This window comes from Balaenoptera borealis (assembly GCF_965194805.1).
Source record: "Balaenoptera borealis genome assembly, chromosome: 6".
NCBI classification, from domain to species: domain Eukaryota; kingdom Metazoa; phylum Chordata; class Mammalia; order Artiodactyla; family Balaenopteridae; genus Balaenoptera; species Balaenoptera borealis.
This window is the reverse complement of record NC_138863.1, coordinates 112,462,122-112,479,126: the sequence shown is the minus strand read 5'-3', so window position 1 is coordinate 112,479,126 and position 17,005 is coordinate 112,462,122. Positions and strand designations below refer to the sequence as shown.

Below are 17,005 nucleotides of genomic sequence, written 5' to 3'. Positions count from 1 at the left end.
GCAAAATTAAGAGAAAGAATACTCAAACGTAATTTATAGGTTTTGCACAGGAAAAGATAAAATGAAAGATGTGTGATGCCTACAATCTCCTGACAAAAATTTCTTCTGTAGAATAAACTGAAAAACCATAAGTATCACAAACAAAAAGGATGTAGGGAATAATGTCTACTTTGAAGGTTATCATGGAAATGAAGACAAAAGCAGAAAGAGCTCAGAATTTTCTAATTTCTTTTAGAATACTAAATTTGAATGACTTTAAGGAGTGCTTGGGTGCTACAAGGAGGAAAATTAAAATAATGACACTCAGTTGTGAGTGAAGGAGAGAAAATATTAGAATAGCACATCCCAAACATAAATGGAGTTCATAAACCATTGACAGTGATGCAGGAGGTGACAAAAGACTAGATAGAGGGCATAGCATTCTAATCTGTAAACAACAGAATGCCAACCACACAGAAAAGAGGCATAGAAATCATACGTAATTAAATTTAGTAAGACGATTCTCCTTAGATGAAAAAAAGATTGGGAGAGGGTATAAAGAGCCTCTCAGGAGCAATCCTACAAGCCAGGCAGCTGCTTATATTTGTAAACTGTAAAAACCTATTACAGACAACCCAAAAGAAAAGCAGGCTTTCATTCAAAGGAAAGAAGTGAAGAATGACCTTGGGTTTTGCAATTTAAGCACTAGAGAAAGCACTAAGAAGAAGAGGCAAATTCAATAGTGAGAGTCTTTTTCTCCTTCAGAAATGAGTTCAAAGTTATTTCAACCATAAGAGGAAAAATATAGAGTGAAAGTTCAGAAAATGTTTTGCACGAAAAAATATACTAATATGAAGGGATTTTTAGTCTTTTTAAGAAAGAAAGTTCCTAACTATACCACAAAAAAAATGAAAAGTAAATGAGTTTTTGTTTATCAATTTCTGATGCATGACACTCATTTTAAAGATTGGCCTCTAGGTATTTTATTCCAATTACTATGTAATATTAGTAATCAAATACAATACAGGGCTTCCCTGGTGGTGCAGCGGTTGAGAGTCTGCCTGCCAACGCAGGGGACACAGGTTCGAGCCCTGGTCTGGGAAGATCCCACATGCCGTGCAGCAACTGGGCCCGTGAGCCACAACTACTGAGCCTGCGCGTCTGGAGCCTGTGCTCCGCAATAAGAGAGGCCGCGACAGTGAGAGGCCCGCGCACTGCGATGAAGAGTGGCCCCCGCTTGCCACAACTAGAGAAAGCCCTCGAACAGAAACGAAGACCCAACACAGCCAAAAATAAATAAATAAATAAAATTAATAAGTGTTGTAAGAAAGGTTTAATTAAAAAAAAAAACAATACAACCTTCAATGTTGTGACAAAGCCTGCTACACAGCAAGGTTTCTAAGCCTCGCTGCTCTCGACATTTGGGGCTGGGTGATCCTTTGCTGTGGAAAGCCTGCCCTGCTCACTGTAGGGTGGATGTTTACCAGCATCCCTGACCTCTACCCACTGGATGCCAGCGGCACTTCTGCCCCGCCTGTGAGACCAAAAATGTCTCTAAGCCTTGCTAACTGCCTCCTGAGGGGTGAAATCACCCCCTTTGACGACCACTGTACCAAAGCAACTTTGGTGAGAAGCAGGCTACCCTCTTTAGAAAAGTTACAAACGCACAACGGTAAAATATTCAAATAGTATTAAAAGTAAATGTTTCCATTCTACCTCATCCCATCCCATGCCCCAGAGGAGTCAGGATTTAACCATTTCTGTATTTTAATTTTTAATTAGTTTTCATTTTTATCTAACTTATACATTTTTTAAAAGTCAAATAATGGTTAAAAAAAAACCACTTATAACAAAAAAGGTCATCAGTTGCCTTCCCCACTCTTTCCCCCAGAGGCAGCCAGTTCCAGCCTTTTAAGTGTTTCTTTTGGTATTTTCTTCCGTATCTCTAGATAATGTACTTATCCTGCTGTCACTAAAGTGATATATTACCTACTGTCTTCTTATTATTGCAGTTGACAATTTAATATTCTTTTTTTTTTTTTTTTTAATTTTTATGGCTGTGTTTGGTCTTCGTTTCTGTGCGAGGGCTTTCTCTAGTTGTGGCAAGTGGGGGCCACTCTTCATCGCAGATGTGCGGGCCTCTCACTATCGCGGCCTCTCTTGTTGCGGAGCACAGGCTCCAGACGCGCAGGCTCAGTAATTGTGGCTCACGGGCCCAGCTGCTCTGCGGCATGTGGGATCTTCCCAGACCAGGGCTTGAACCTGTGTCCCCTGCATTGGCAGGCGGACTCTTAACCACTGCGCCACCAGGGAAGCCCCAGACAATTTAATAATCTTATACTTTGCCTCTATCTTCCCAGTAAATTCACCCTCTTTTTCTTGTTAAATCAATAGGCAAAGTTCACATTATGATTATTTGAGTATTGTACTATACTGTATGTATTGCACTGTAGTAGTGCAATAGTAGTGTAGTATGTTTATACTTTCCTGAATAACCTTTCCTGCACAAAACCCAAAACCCCTATTTTTATTTCATTCACAATTTAATTTAATATTTAATTCCTTTTCTTATATTTTTTTAAATCTTAAATCTTCCAAACATCCTGTGGTCTTTCCACTTGGTTAAATATATCAGATAATATATCAGTTCCATCTTCTTCCTGGAAATCTCCATTATCCTGTTCTCCCTCACTCCTCCCATCCCCCAACGATCAGAGCTCTTTGTTCTCTAGAATTCATACGTGGCTGAAGCCCTGGGACTTGCTTTCTGCTTTATACCAAGGATACCCTCCTCTCTTGTGTTAGGTTCCAGATACCCTGAATCATGGATCCAATTTTCCCCTCCATTTTTATCTTATTTCGTTAATTTAACAGAGCATATATTAGCTTCCTTAAAAGGTGTATGAAATGTAAAATGTTTGAGCATTTGTGTGTCTGAAAAATGTCTCTATTCAACTCTAATACTTGACTTATAGTTTGTCTGGATATAAAATCCTAGGTTGAAAACCGTATTTTTTCTCAGATATTTGAAGGCATACCCCTTCCCTTTAATTTACTTTTAAGTATAGCATACATTCAGAAAAATGCACATATCATAAATGTATAGACTAATGAATGTTTATAAACTGAACACACTCATGTAACCAGGACCCAGATCAAGTAAAAGACTTCTTAGACGTAAAAATCAAGACCAATACAGGAAAAAGTGGGTACACTGGTTTTCATCAAAATTAAAAACTTCTGTTTGATAAAAGAATTGTCAAAAAGGTGAAAAAAACCCCAAGTTTTTCTTATTGGAGCAGAAAATATCTGTGAGTCACACATCATTCAGAATATATAAAGAATTCTCTAAACCCAACGATAAGAAAACAAACAATTCAATCAGAAAATGAACAAAATATTTGAACAATTTATGCTGATGGCAAATAAATTTTTAAAAAATGTTCAACATTGGTCATTAGGGAAATGCAAATTAAAACCACAATGAGATACCACCATATACTTATTTTGGTTTAAATTTTTAAAAATGGTTAAAATAGAAAATACTGATAGTACCAAATGCTGGCAAGGGTGTAGAGAAACTGGACATCTCATTTATTGCTGGTGGGAATATAAAATGGTAGAGCCACTCTGGAAAATTGTTTGGCAGTTTTTAAAAAAACTAAACATACATTTACCAAATGACCCACTAATTGGACTCCTGGGCATGTATCCTAGATAAATGAAAACATAAGTCATGCAAAAATTTATACATGAATGTTCATAGTAGCTTTATTTGTGATAGCCCCAAACTGGAAACAACCCAAATGTCTTTCAACAAGTGAATGGCTAAATAAACTGTGAAACAAAATATAATTGTAATAGAATACTACTTAGCAATAGAAAGAAACTATTGGTACACACAACAGCTTGGATCTATGTCAAGAGCATTATGCTGAGTAGAAAAAGCAATCTTAAAAGTTATGTATGATAATTTCATTTATATGACATTCATGAAATTACAAAATTATAGAGTTGGAGAACAGATCAGTGGTTGCCAGGAGTTAGCAGGGAGGATGTGGCAGAAAGAGAGGAGTAAGAGGGCGTTCCTTTGTGGAGACAGGCCAGTTTTGTATCTTGATCATGATAATACAGGGGATAAAATGTCATAGAACTGTACGCACAGACACACACAAATATAAGAAGAAAAAGGAATGCATTCAAAGATTAGTGAAATCCAAGTAAGGTCTGTAGTCTAGTTCCTTGTATTGTATCAATATCAGTTTCCTAGTTTTTTTTTTTTTTTTTATAGGGACAGGAGATGGATCAGCAGGGGTGAGAGGAGGGTGTTTTTAAATTTATTTATTCTTGGCTGTGTTGTGTCTTCGTTTCTGTGCGAGGACTTTCTCTAGTTGTGGCAAGCGGGGGCCACTCTTCATCGCGGTGCGTGGGCCTCTCACTGTCGCGGCCTCTCTTGTTGCAGAGCTCAGGCTCAGTAATTGTGGCTCACGGGCCCAGTTGCTCCGCAGCATGTGGGATCTTCCCGGACCAGGGCTCAAACCCGTGTCCCCGGCATTGGCAGGCAGATACTTAACCACTAGCGCCACCAGGGAAGCCCCCAGTTTCCTAGTTTTGACAGTCAGCTATAGTTATGATAATTCCAATCGGTGGTAGTTTGTGAAGGTTATACAGCACCTCTCTGTACTATTTTTACAAGTTCTTGTGAATCTATACTTATTTCAAACTAATTTTTTACTCAAATTTTTGTTTTTTGTTTTCTTGTTATTTTGGGATGATTTCTGGAAGGAGAAAGGGACTGAAAGATCTTACTCCACCATCTCCAAAACTCTTCGTATTGTTTACACATATTATAGTCCATACCTCATTACCTTTTAGAAATAAACAATTTTGTGGTCATATTCTTTATTACCAATAAAATGTAGGGTAGGAATTTCTCTTTTTTTGGTGGGGATCGAACCCAGGACCCCACAGTGAAAGCACCGAATCCTAACTACTGGACGGCCAGGGAATTCCCACAGAGTAGTAATATTTTAAACTGTTTGGGCTATGTTAATTTTTATAAAAATTCAAAAGGTACACATGAGTATACAGTGCAAAGTTCTTCTCCAATTCTGTTCCTTTAGGCAACCACTTTACCAGTTTACTGTACATCTTGAGAATCATTTCATAATTTTCCATGGGCACAATGTTTGCTACCACTACTGTTACTGTACTTTGTGGAGTCATTCATCATGGGCTGCTGGGGTTGATGACCAGGGCCAAGAGGAGGTACCTCATTTGTCATAACCTGTGATGGATTTGACATGATCAGAATAATGATTTTCTCCTTTTCCACATTAACACACATAAAGACAAGCTACATTTTACTATTTAGTATGGATTCAACTGCAATAATATTCTGTGGTATTCCATACACACACACACACACAATGCATGAGACTCAGAGTTGACTAGCTCATTACTGCCTTGAGATTAAACTCATGAAAGACTGTCATTAATTGTACTTTAAGTTTCTTTATAATCACATTTAAATATATAATTGTAATATATGATTGTTATAAATATTCAAGCAACACAAAAGAAGTAGATGTAAATACAGTAAGTGTAGATGGAGTAGCTTATCCATTTTTCTGTTACTTTTGTTTTTTTGTTTTTTTGTTTTTCACACACACACACTGTATTTTATTTTCACAAGAGATAAATAGACTGACACCAAGCATTGTAAATGGATGACCACAACAAAAGCAACAATGATTGCAATTACCAAACACGAAACACACTCATACTATGTCATAATATTGACATTCAGTCCAGTAATCCTCCACTGTAACAGCTCCTTTACTTTGCAGTGAGAATTGATTTGTATATTCTATGCCTCTGAGTCCTTGTGGGATTTTTTTTTTTTTTGAATTCAAACAGGAAGTCACAAAAATTATAATCATCCTCATCAGTTCACTCAGTACCATGTAATTAATTTTTTTTTTCATCTTGATCTTTCGTTAGCACTTTTATGAGTTCATCAGTTTTCCATTAGAGTTCTGAAAATGCTTATTCATTCAGTTCAGCAGTACAGTTACCAGAAACCTGTACTTGTCAGAGTCTTTTCTATGCATTCCTTGAAGATGAATCCCTTTTATTGGAACATATATTTGCAAAAGCATCAGAGTACACCCAGAACTGTCTGTAAATGACAAGACTTAAAAATGACCACAGTTAAAGATTTGATGAAAGTTCATAATAGTGCAATTGACAAGGAAATTTAGTTATTTCTGAGATATACATTTTAAAGTAATAACTAGAATTATGACTTATAACATTATACCAGAACATATAAGATTTTTAGAAATTTCACGTAATGTCTGAAACATTTATATTAACATATTTCCATACAAATAACCCAATGAAAGTTTAGTATTAGTTGTTTTGTTTGTTTGTTTGTTTATACTGCAGGTTCTTATTAGTCATCAGTTTTATACACATCAGTGTATACATGTCAATCCCAATCGCCCAATTCAGCACACCACCATCCCCACCCCACCGCGGTTTTCCCCCCTTGGTGTCCATATGTCTGTTCTCTATGTCTGTGTCTCAACTTCTGCCCTGCAAGCCGGCTCATCTGTACCATTTTTCTAGGTTCCACATACATGCGTTAATATACGATAAGTTACTTTGTTTTTTTAAAGAGAGTTTCTTACCTCCCTGCTGTTGATGCTTTACAAGATTATATTTTGGTTTTTAGTAACTGTCATCATATCAGTTGGAGAAGAGTTTGTATCATGACGAATGTCAAGCAATGATTCAGAATGTCTTTCTGCCAAAAGAAACATAATAATGTGTTTTGATGAGATGCATCTCCAGCAGTTTCACAGCGAGATCTAGCTCTAGGTTCTAAAATCAGTTCCATTTTGTCTAAGATTTTCTTGAAATAGTAGACTGGGATCCTGATGAAGCTTCGGGCCATAGTTTTCGCAACAAGAGTCCACAGAATGAATGGGGTTTTGTCTGTTTATTTTTAAAAAGGGGCCAAAGTTGCTAAGGGAAACCCTTTATTAACAATAGGCTGGAAAATACATTTGCTCTATAGTTGCCAAAGACAAAAGCGTTCAGCTGCTTCGAGCACACCTCCTGTCCAGCACTTGAAGCCACATTAAACTGATAGAGTTCTAAACACCAAACAGTGAATTTCCACTTAGTTCCTGGGGGACATTGCTCTCCTATTCTTCCCTCTCCTGCCAGCCTGACTTCTTCAAATAAGCACAGGCTCGTCCATGAAAACTTCCTCTTGCAATCGTTCTTCCATTTATCCTAATAACTGAAACAAATTTGAACAAGGGATCTATACTCATATCCTCCATTTCTTCACCATATCCTCTTTCTGTACTCTTTGCAACCTGTCTTCTGCCTCTATCCTGCCATTGAAACTCTCACTTCCTTATCACATCTGCTTTGTAACCTCTTTTCCAATTTGACATTGTTTCCCACTCCTTCTTTCTTGTAACTCTCTCCCAATTCTCCTCCCTTCCTCATTCCCCTGAGTCTCTATGCACACAGCACTCTCTAACTGTGGGCGCACCTCCTCTGTGCAGCCCCTGAAATTTTCTCACCATCATCAATACTTTAGTGATCTTACCTACTCTCAGGTCCTCACAATCTCCTAGTAGAGAACTCCCAAAAGAACATATCGACCCATCCTTTCCCACAAGCCCTGTCCTACAGAAAATTGCTACGTTGAACGTCCTAAGTTTCCATCAAATGTAGTGTTTTAAAACTCATTACCTTCAACATCCTCACCAAACCAAAGTGTTCTCCTATTTTGTTGATTGTATTTCTATCTCCCCACTTCCTAGGGCTGAAACTTTGGAATCATGTTTAACTCAACTCCCTCAACCCTCGTCTCTGTGTCTCCTCTATCAATGTTACAGCACTAAATTCTGTGAATTCTTTCACAATCTCTTAGACTCACCATACCCAGCACTTCTCAGGCCCACTACACACCATGCCCAAAGACTCTTTTCCTGGTTCTTATAACCACACACGGGTACTTCTGTAGTTTCTTAAGAGAGCTTCCCTGGTATGAGTCTCTTCCTTCAAATTCATCCAAGACAATGACAGGTTAATTTTCCTAAAACATGGCTTTCATCATTACCTGGCTTAAAATTCTTTAGTGACTCTATTTTATCGGGGAAAAAAAATATGTCCTTCAGGCTGACATTTAATGAGTCCTCAATGGACCCAGTTTCTTTCTTTCTTTTTTTAAAAATAAATTTATTTATTTTATTTATTTTTGGCTGCGTTGGGTCTTCGTTGCTGCGTGTGGGCTTTCTCTAGTTGCAGCGAGCGGGGGATACTCTTTGTTGTGGCCCACAGACTTCTCATTGCAGTGGCTTCTCTTGTTGCGGAACACAGGCTCTAGGCACGCGGGCTTCAGTAGTTGTGGCTCACGGGCTCTAGGGCACAGGCTCAGTAGTTGTGGCTCACAGGCTTAGTTGCTCTGTGACATGTGGGCTCTTCCTGGACCAGGGCTATGAACCCGTGTCCCCTGCATTGGCAGGCAGATTCTTAACCATTGCACCACCAGGGAAGTCCCTGGACCCAGTTTCTTTATGTGTCTAATCTTCTGTATTCCTTTTCCCTGACATGAACTGTTGTTTCCAGTGTCCCATTTGCTCCTGGGATAAGCCATGCTCACTTACAGCATGATGCCTCTGCTCCACAAAATCAAATCTCATCATTTTTTAAGGACCAGATTGAGTCTCACCTCTTCCATGAAACCTTTCTGGGGATAACCTTGTCCCCTGCCAAGAAGCTTCCCAAAAAAGCCAATCAAACAATAAAGTCAAGCAGCTTTCACAGTCACATGTGGCTCAGTGGCACTTTTTCTATTACACTTTTCTCTGTGGCTGGTTTTTTTGTCCTGCTCAGACTCTTTCTCCCTGCCTATATCACACCTTCTCTCTTTTTCTCTTCCTTCCTATCTTATCCAGCATTTGAGAACCACTGTAAGTCCTTCTTCCCCTTTCAAGTTTACAACAAGCTCTTTCTCCTCTGACTTACATGATGTGTCCCTGACTGTACTGAACACTTTCAAAAGTTTGGACCATGTCTTAGACTTCTTTGCCTGCCTCAGAGTATCTAGTTTTGGGTCTTGTACAAAGTCCCTGCTCAATAAATAGTTGTTCACTTGATTTCTTTTAAAAAAATTTATGGAAGTATCATTGATTTACAATGTTGTGTTAATTTCTACTGTACAGCAATGTGATTCATTTATACATATATACACATTTCGTTTGATTTCTTTAAACAGATCCATCAAATCCATGTAGAAAAAGAAAGATTTCTAATAGGGCTTTTATAGTTAGAGAATTTTGAAAGTGGAATAGAAGTATTTACCTGGTTTGGGCATAGAATTCATTAGAATGTCCAATAACTGCTGTTTCCTGAAACTTTCTATTTGTGACACATAATGTATTGCTGATTTTCCACTAAAATCACAGAGTTTAGAATCTCTAGGAAGAATAGAATCAACATCAAAGATTATTTAGTTCAATCTATTGAAAAAGAAAACCATTGACATCAAATAAATAGAAGTAATTTTATATAGTTTGGGGATAACAATAATGACTTCAAAATGTATGAGAGAGAGTGACAAATTTTCAAGATTTTTAAATGAGAAGAATATGCTGTATATCTTATGCCTCTCCCATTCTAAAAACATTCTAAGGCAGAAAATTTCCAACTTTGGACAAGAAGTTTCATAATTCTTTAATAATGCATAAATCAAGTAAAGATAAAAAACATTTTGATTAACTGTTGTCTTTTTTTTTTTAATTTATTTATTTTATTTTTGGCTGCGTTGGGTCTTCGTTGCTGCGCGCAGGCTTTCTCTAGTTGCGGTGCGCGGGCTTCTCATTGCAGTGGCTTCTCTTGTTGCAGAGCATGGACTCTAGGTGCACAGGCTTCAGTAGTTGTGGCTCGCAGGTTCTAGAGCACAGGCTCAGTAGTTGTGGCGCACGGGCTTAGCTGCTGTGGGCATGTGGGATCTTCCCGCACCAGGGCTCAAACCTGTGTCCCCTGCGTTGGCAGGCAGATTCTTAACCACTGTGCCACCAGGGAAGCCCTAACTGTTGTCTTATCACTGCCACATAGCTGACTTGATTGTTTTTTTTCTTTCCAATGGTTTAGTTAATTGCTTAGTCTCGATATTTCTCTTTCCTAATGCTAACAGCTAGCACTTTTATCATTCAAAATAGTAGAATGGCCTAGCATCTCACTTTGAAATTAAACTGATATGCTTATTTCACAGGTTTTTGGTTGAGTGGAGTGATCGTATCATAAAATCTCTCTCTGCGTGACTTTTTCATTCCTCTTTGCCTTGCTGTTAATCCCAACTGGCTGATCTTAGGGCTCCTTGCATCGGCACATATCTCCTCTCTCTGCTGTACTGGATCCTAGAATTAGACATGAGCTCAGAGAGGTCCAGAGAGTAAATGATGGGAACTCTTATTAACAGATTATGGTGAGGGAAACAATGACTAAACTTGCTTCACTAGTCACATTCTGGGACCAGGAGCGAATTGATCATGGTTTCCAACCTAACACCTTTGAATTTGAATCTCTTTATTGCTATGGGACAAGGTAATGTTTTATGATCTGCAACAATATTCTTATGACCTTTTCTCCATCAAAAGTCATGATTCAAAAGAGTTAGCATGGGACCAAGAATCCATGGACTACCATTACCTTGATATGTGGCCTTAAGCAAGTCATTTATCTTGTTAGGACCTTGTTTTGCTCATCTGCCTTGATTAGTGTTTCTTCATGTGGTGTCCTTTGATCTCCAGTATTCTGGACCTCACTCCAGGCCTACTAAACACCATCTCTGGGGTGATGTCCATTAATCTCCATTTTAAACAATCTCTTCAGCTGTTGTTTAACGCTAAAGTTTGACATAGCTTCAGACTTCCATCTTCATCCTATTATACTAATTTATCCTTTTACAATAGATCATATTCTTGACTATACTTTTGGTCTGGAAGTTTCATCTTCCTTTTTCATTCCCAAAACAAAATTCATGTGAAATACTGAGAAAGAGCTTTGGCCATGTTTTCTTATTTGATGACAAGATAAATAGGTAGCAAACAGAATTAGGAAACTGCAATTCTGACACGAAAGACTGTTTATTAACCCTCTAATTTTTAAAAGAAATTGTTTATGTCTCCTATCCTAAAAGAGCAGGCTGACATGTAATCTTACAGATAACTGTAAATCATTACTATAAATTGTTTTTGATAATTGACAATGCTTTCTGCAATAATTAGTAACATTTGGGGGGTAGGGAACTGCATACTCAAGAATTATTTGACATTCCCAGGAACTACCAAAAGAGTAAGTATTTAAACAAGTAAAACAAAGGGCCAATATCATAAGAATAATAGATAGCAACCTCTAACATCTGTACATCACTTTGCAACTTCGAAGTCCCTTTTGTGACCATGCATGTGTGTTTCATATATATATACATTATGTATATATATATATATCTTATATATAAAAAGCATTTAATATATATTGACTATATATTTATATATATATAAAGAATTATATATATATATATATATATATATATATATATATACACACATATAGCAATCTATAAGTCTAGGTTTGCAAATGACTTGGTAAGTAACAATGACAGAGACACCCTTCCTTGGGTGCTGACTGACCACTTACACTCACACGTGATGCCTGAGGAGCTCAGACAGAACCTCCGCAGGTCTACAGAGGGTTAACATATCAAGACTCTCAAACAGGTCCACATCTCTCACAGCCAGCATCAGAGGGGTCAAGCCATGTTGGTTTGGGAGATTTATATCCAGGAACTCTTCAGATGCCTTTAAAAACATGAAACTTTATTTCTGTTATGTTTTTACTGCATGTCTATTAATACTAATCTTTGCATTTTCATTGTTTGGCCAAATTCTCAACTTTAAGACATTCTTCCTCAATATCTTGAGAGGGAGCTGATTAACTGAAAGAACACAGGCTTGAGAGACAGACAGATCTGTGTTTGAATTTGAACTCCTTAAATTGGTTATTTAACCTCCCTGACAGGGTTATATCAAGGACAGTCTGTTAAAAGTTGATCAAATCACCCTGATGAAATAAGGGACCCCTAGTTAAATAATGAATACTCTTCATCTGGGACATAATCATACTAAAAAATTATTTGGTATTTATCTGAAATTCAAATTTAAATGAGTGTCCTGTATTGTTTTTTTCTGAGTGTCCTGTATTTTTATTTGCAAAATCTGGCAACCCTATACAGTGAACTTCAGGGGCTTCAGCTGCAAAAGTGGGAATAATAATGTTTTCCTTGCAGGGTTGTTTTGATGATTGGAGATAGATAGAATATGAAAAGCACTGAGCAGGGTGTTTGATACATGCACAGTAAACACTTGTGGAATGAATGAATGATTTACAATTACAAGGTAGCTTATTTAACAGTATTTATATAGTCAAATGGATGTGGATATATAGATGTTATTTTTTTTTAATGAAAGTAAAATTTAATTTGGATAATTCAGAACTGAGAAGCTACTGGAAGGCCAAATTATCCAAATTGTTTATTTTCTAGACCAAAGTAACTCATGAATTTCCATCTCTATTTCACTTTATGCCATGTCAATACAGTCTTTGTCTCTACCCCAGTTTCTCCAGAGACAGACTGGAGATAATGATATTACCTCAGAGGGGTGCTGTGGGAACTAATCAGTTATTATTTTTTTAGTCTCTGAAAAGAAACCACTTTTTATATCAATGTTTATTATTAGTTAGAACTAACATGAAAGTTTTGAGCTGAGAATAGTTTTCCAATAGCACAGTAATTGAGCATCTGTTGATTAAGCTCTGGATCCAGTTACAGGTACCAGTTTTTTAAAACTTAGAGGCTTATCTTGAGGAGTGAAAAATGTGGTTATGAAAACAGACATTGTCTCACTACTGGGCATATACCCTGAGAAAACCATAATTCAAAAAGAGTCATGTACCAAAATGTTTATTGCAGCTCTATTTACAATAGCCAGGACATGGAAGCAACCTAAGTGTCCATCAGCAGATGAATGGATAAACAAGATGTGGCACATATATACAATGGAATATTACTCAGCCATAAAAAGGAACGAAACTGAGTTACTTGTAGTGAGGTGGATGGACCTAGAGACTGTCATACAGAGTGAAGTAAGTCAGAAAGAGAAAAACAAATACCGTATGCTAACACATACATATGGAATCTAAAAAAAAAAAAAAGAAAAGAAAATGGTCAGAAGAACCTAGGGACAAGACGGGAATAAAGATGCAGACCTACTAGAGAATGGAATTGAGGATACGGTCAGGGGGAAGGGTAAGCTGGGACAAAGTGAGAGAGTGGCATGGACATATATACACTACCAAACGTAAAATAGATAGCTAGTGGGAAGCAGCTGCATAGCACAGGGAGATCAGCTCTGTGCTTTGTGACCACCCAGAGGGGTGGAATAGGGAGGGTGGGAGGGAGGGAGATGCAAGAGGGAAGAGATACGGGAACATATGTATATGTATAACTGATTCACTTTGTTATAAAGCAGAAACTGACATACCATTGTAAAGCAATTATACTCTAATAAAGATGTTAAAATTATATATATATATATATATATATATATATATATATATATATGGTGATGGAGCTAACAGATTAAAAAAAAAGAAAACACATTGAATGACAGCAACAACTGTTGAAAATACCATTAAAATAAAATTTAGCGTCTTCCAAAAATATTTCTAAACCTCAGTTTATGATGTATGGCAATTTTAGACTATCGTTTAGTACAACAAAATAATTTAGAGTCCTTTGGATGTTGTTGTCTGTTTCCTTGAACTCTAGGTAACCAGAATATCTTTCACTTTTTCTTTATCTGTTTGTGTCTCTACCATAAGGGAGTAGAAGAAACTTTCCTATCAGCAATTGATTTTCTTTCAGTTGGAAAGTCATGTAATCTGACAGTACCTCTGAAGGTAAATGCCAAGAGTAGGCAGTTGCCATTCACCAGCAATTAATGTCCTTGATTATGCATGTGGTTTTGCAAGTTACTTTGGGAAAGAGTCTCTATGGCCAGAAAATCTAAATAAGAAGATCAATACCCTAAAAAGACAGCATTTAAAAATGTATTCTCTTAACTTTAGTCACAACTAAATATTATGCAAAGCATAGGCTCTCTGATTCCCTTTTGAAGATAAAGATAATAACTGCAAATGGTCCGAAGGGATCTAAACAGCAATCGTACAAATGGCAATGATGTCAAGGGAACGCCTGTGAGCAAGTTGACAGTGGTTCTGCAAGGGCATCCTTGGGAGCACATCATTTCCCAGGGGTGCTACGTGACGTCTCCTCGCCTCCAGCTGGAAGAAGGTGTAAATAGGCTGCTGCTGTGTTCTTTTATTATTTTGTTTTCCACCCCAAGTGTCCAATTTAATTCTGATTCTTTCTCATATTTCCTGCCCAAAACTTTCTGGAACTGCATTTGAAAAGAGCTTATTATTCTTTAAGAGGAGTCATACGTAGTCTGTTCCCTTCTCACCCCTCACCCACCCAGCTACCCAAAGACAGAAGCAAACATCAGATTAACTGACCAGCAAGCGTTGAAGTTGTTCAAGGTCACCTTGCCATAAACTTTGTAGAAGTTGCATTTGGGGATCCTGGATTCCATTGACGGCTAAGAGTTGCCTTTGGACATCACAATTAGCCACATGGAGCGCGGTTTGATTTCTGTAATTGCAAAGGGTGATATCTACTCCGTTTTCCAGAAGAAATCCAACAACCTGCAACACCACAGCATTCTAATTTAGCCTTTTTGAATACCAATAGTGTCTTCTGGATTGGGTAGAAAACTTATTTAGTGGGGCACAGCTCTGATTCATGATATAAGAAAGGAGAATAAGAGAGGCATAAAAATGAAGGATTGATTTGGGTGCAGGTGACTGCTATTGCCTTTTTTTAATTTGGGAAACAAAAAATCTCCATGATATGGGTAGTTTGGGGATACCATTTTTTTAACTAAAGGTCTGTGAATATTTTATTTTAAACCCACATAAAACACTGAAGTCCTCCTATTAGTATTATCTATAATTTAGAATATAAAACCCCCAAATTCAGGCTTATAGATTCTTGACTGTTGCAAGTATTTCCACAAGTATTTTTAGGGAGAGAATAAACTCTATTCAAAATGGTAAAGGGATAATTTATTCAACAAATATGGATTGAGTGACAAGTGTTTGTCAAGAACTGGCCTTGGCACTGAGACTCCAACAATGAACAAAACAGGTAACCAGTCTCAGAATTTTTTTCAGTGGGTTTTAGCTACTAAAAGGGAGCTCTGGCCCTTTTGGGGGGATTTGAGACAGACAAATTCTTGTGGTGAACCACAAATGAGGCATTAACTAGTGTTCAGTTTCTTCCTGGCAGGAATTGGGTTACAATGCTGATGAAAGTCACCCCTTACGAAAGAGAAACAGACGCAGAGAAATCCAGACAAATTCTTGTGATTAGCCCCACTGCCCCAGAAAACTCCCTTGGCCTTTATGTTAAAAACAGGTGAAAATTTACAAAATGTTATCATGACAATGGCTCAGCAAATTATTCAGATTAAGGTCGAATCCTTTAAAAAACAGTCCGGCTGTGAAAGTTAAGCCTGAGTCAACCAAAGGCTACAGACCCCAGCTTCAGTCAGAAAGCAATGTGGGTGCAGCCATTGAGGGATCCTGAAGGTGCAATAGATGGTGTCAGTAATAATGACCCTGCCCCCTGATCTAGGGCTTTGTTATGAACCGAAAATCCTGGGAGTTCATTTGGTTGAGCAACATGCTTCTGGAAACCAAAAGGATATGTATCTTTTTTATTGGCCTGGAGCCATTCTCTTTTAACACGTTCTTAACTCCTCTCTCGCCCTGTACCTCAACCTCAGTTGCCCTATCTTCAAAGGGGACTGAAGTTTGTAGCCACCCACATGAGTATGTTGGTGAACTTTGGGGAAGGGAGAGACTCAAACTTTTATGGCTCACTTGGCTTCAGATTCCCCAGTCACCATTCTGCCCAGTCCCCAGGGGGAAGAGGGTCATCTGAATTCAGCTAATGGGGTCTGGGTAAGATTCACAGTGAGGAAGGAAAGCTAACGTGATTGGTCCTTTGGGCCATTCAGTGTACTATGATTGTCGTGGCTTCTATCTCTAAATGTATAATAGGAATTAATGTAATTTTTGTGTATACCCGAAATTCAAGAAAATGATTACAAAGGGTGGGGAACACAATTCAGGATGAGCATTTAGAGGACTTTTGAGGCACTGCAATGTCCTAATTTTTTGGCTTGGATAGTAGATACGAGGGTGCACGTGTCATTATTTTTCTTCAGGTTGTACATACATGATCCTTTTTTAAAAAAAGCATATATGCTGGAACTTGCCTGGTGGCGCAGTGGTTAAGACTCCGAGCTCCCAAGGCAGGGGGCCCAGGTTCGATCCCTGGTCAGGGAACTAGATCCCACATGCATGCCACAACTAAGGAGCCTGCCTGCCGCAACTAAAACCCGGTGCAACCAGATAAATAAATAAATAAATATTTTTTTTAAAAAAGCATATATGCTATATTTTATAATTTGTTTAAAAGGTGTTAATAGTAAGGAGTCAAAATAGAAACAGAGCTAAGAATATAGTCGAGAGAAGGTAATTGAGGAAGCAAAGGTGGCCCAGCAGGGTTGAGGGTCCACTTGCATTTAGCCTCCCAAGAACTTGTAGAGGCACTGAGGTAGGCAGTTGGGTGAAATTTGTCTTTTTCACCCAGTTTCCCCATTTTAAGCCCTTTTCTATTCCCCTTGACGCTTCCTCCTTGCTGCCTCTCCCCAATTCCAAGTCTCATATTGCTACCACTTTTACCTGCATTCTTTTTTTTCACCTGCATACTTTAAAAGGATCTTTTAAGTTCCCATATACAATGGTT

General features: G+C 37.9%; 1 protein-coding gene across 1 annotated transcript in view; it reads right to left on the bottom strand.

The window, feature by feature from the left end:
• The window catches only part of MAP3K19 (mitogen-activated protein kinase kinase kinase 19), a 44,076-nt gene extending 34,079 nt beyond the window's left edge, over positions 1–9,997 (bottom strand). The window contains 3 exon segments of the mRNA XM_082397940.1: positions 6,675–6,692; positions 6,696–6,790; positions 9,370–9,997. Coding sequence (XP_082254066.1) covers positions 6,675–6,692; positions 6,696–6,790; positions 9,370–9,391 — 135 coding nt within the window. The 5' untranslated portion in view covers positions 9,392–9,997.
• Between the last annotated feature and the right edge of the window lie 7,008 nt (positions 9,998–17,005).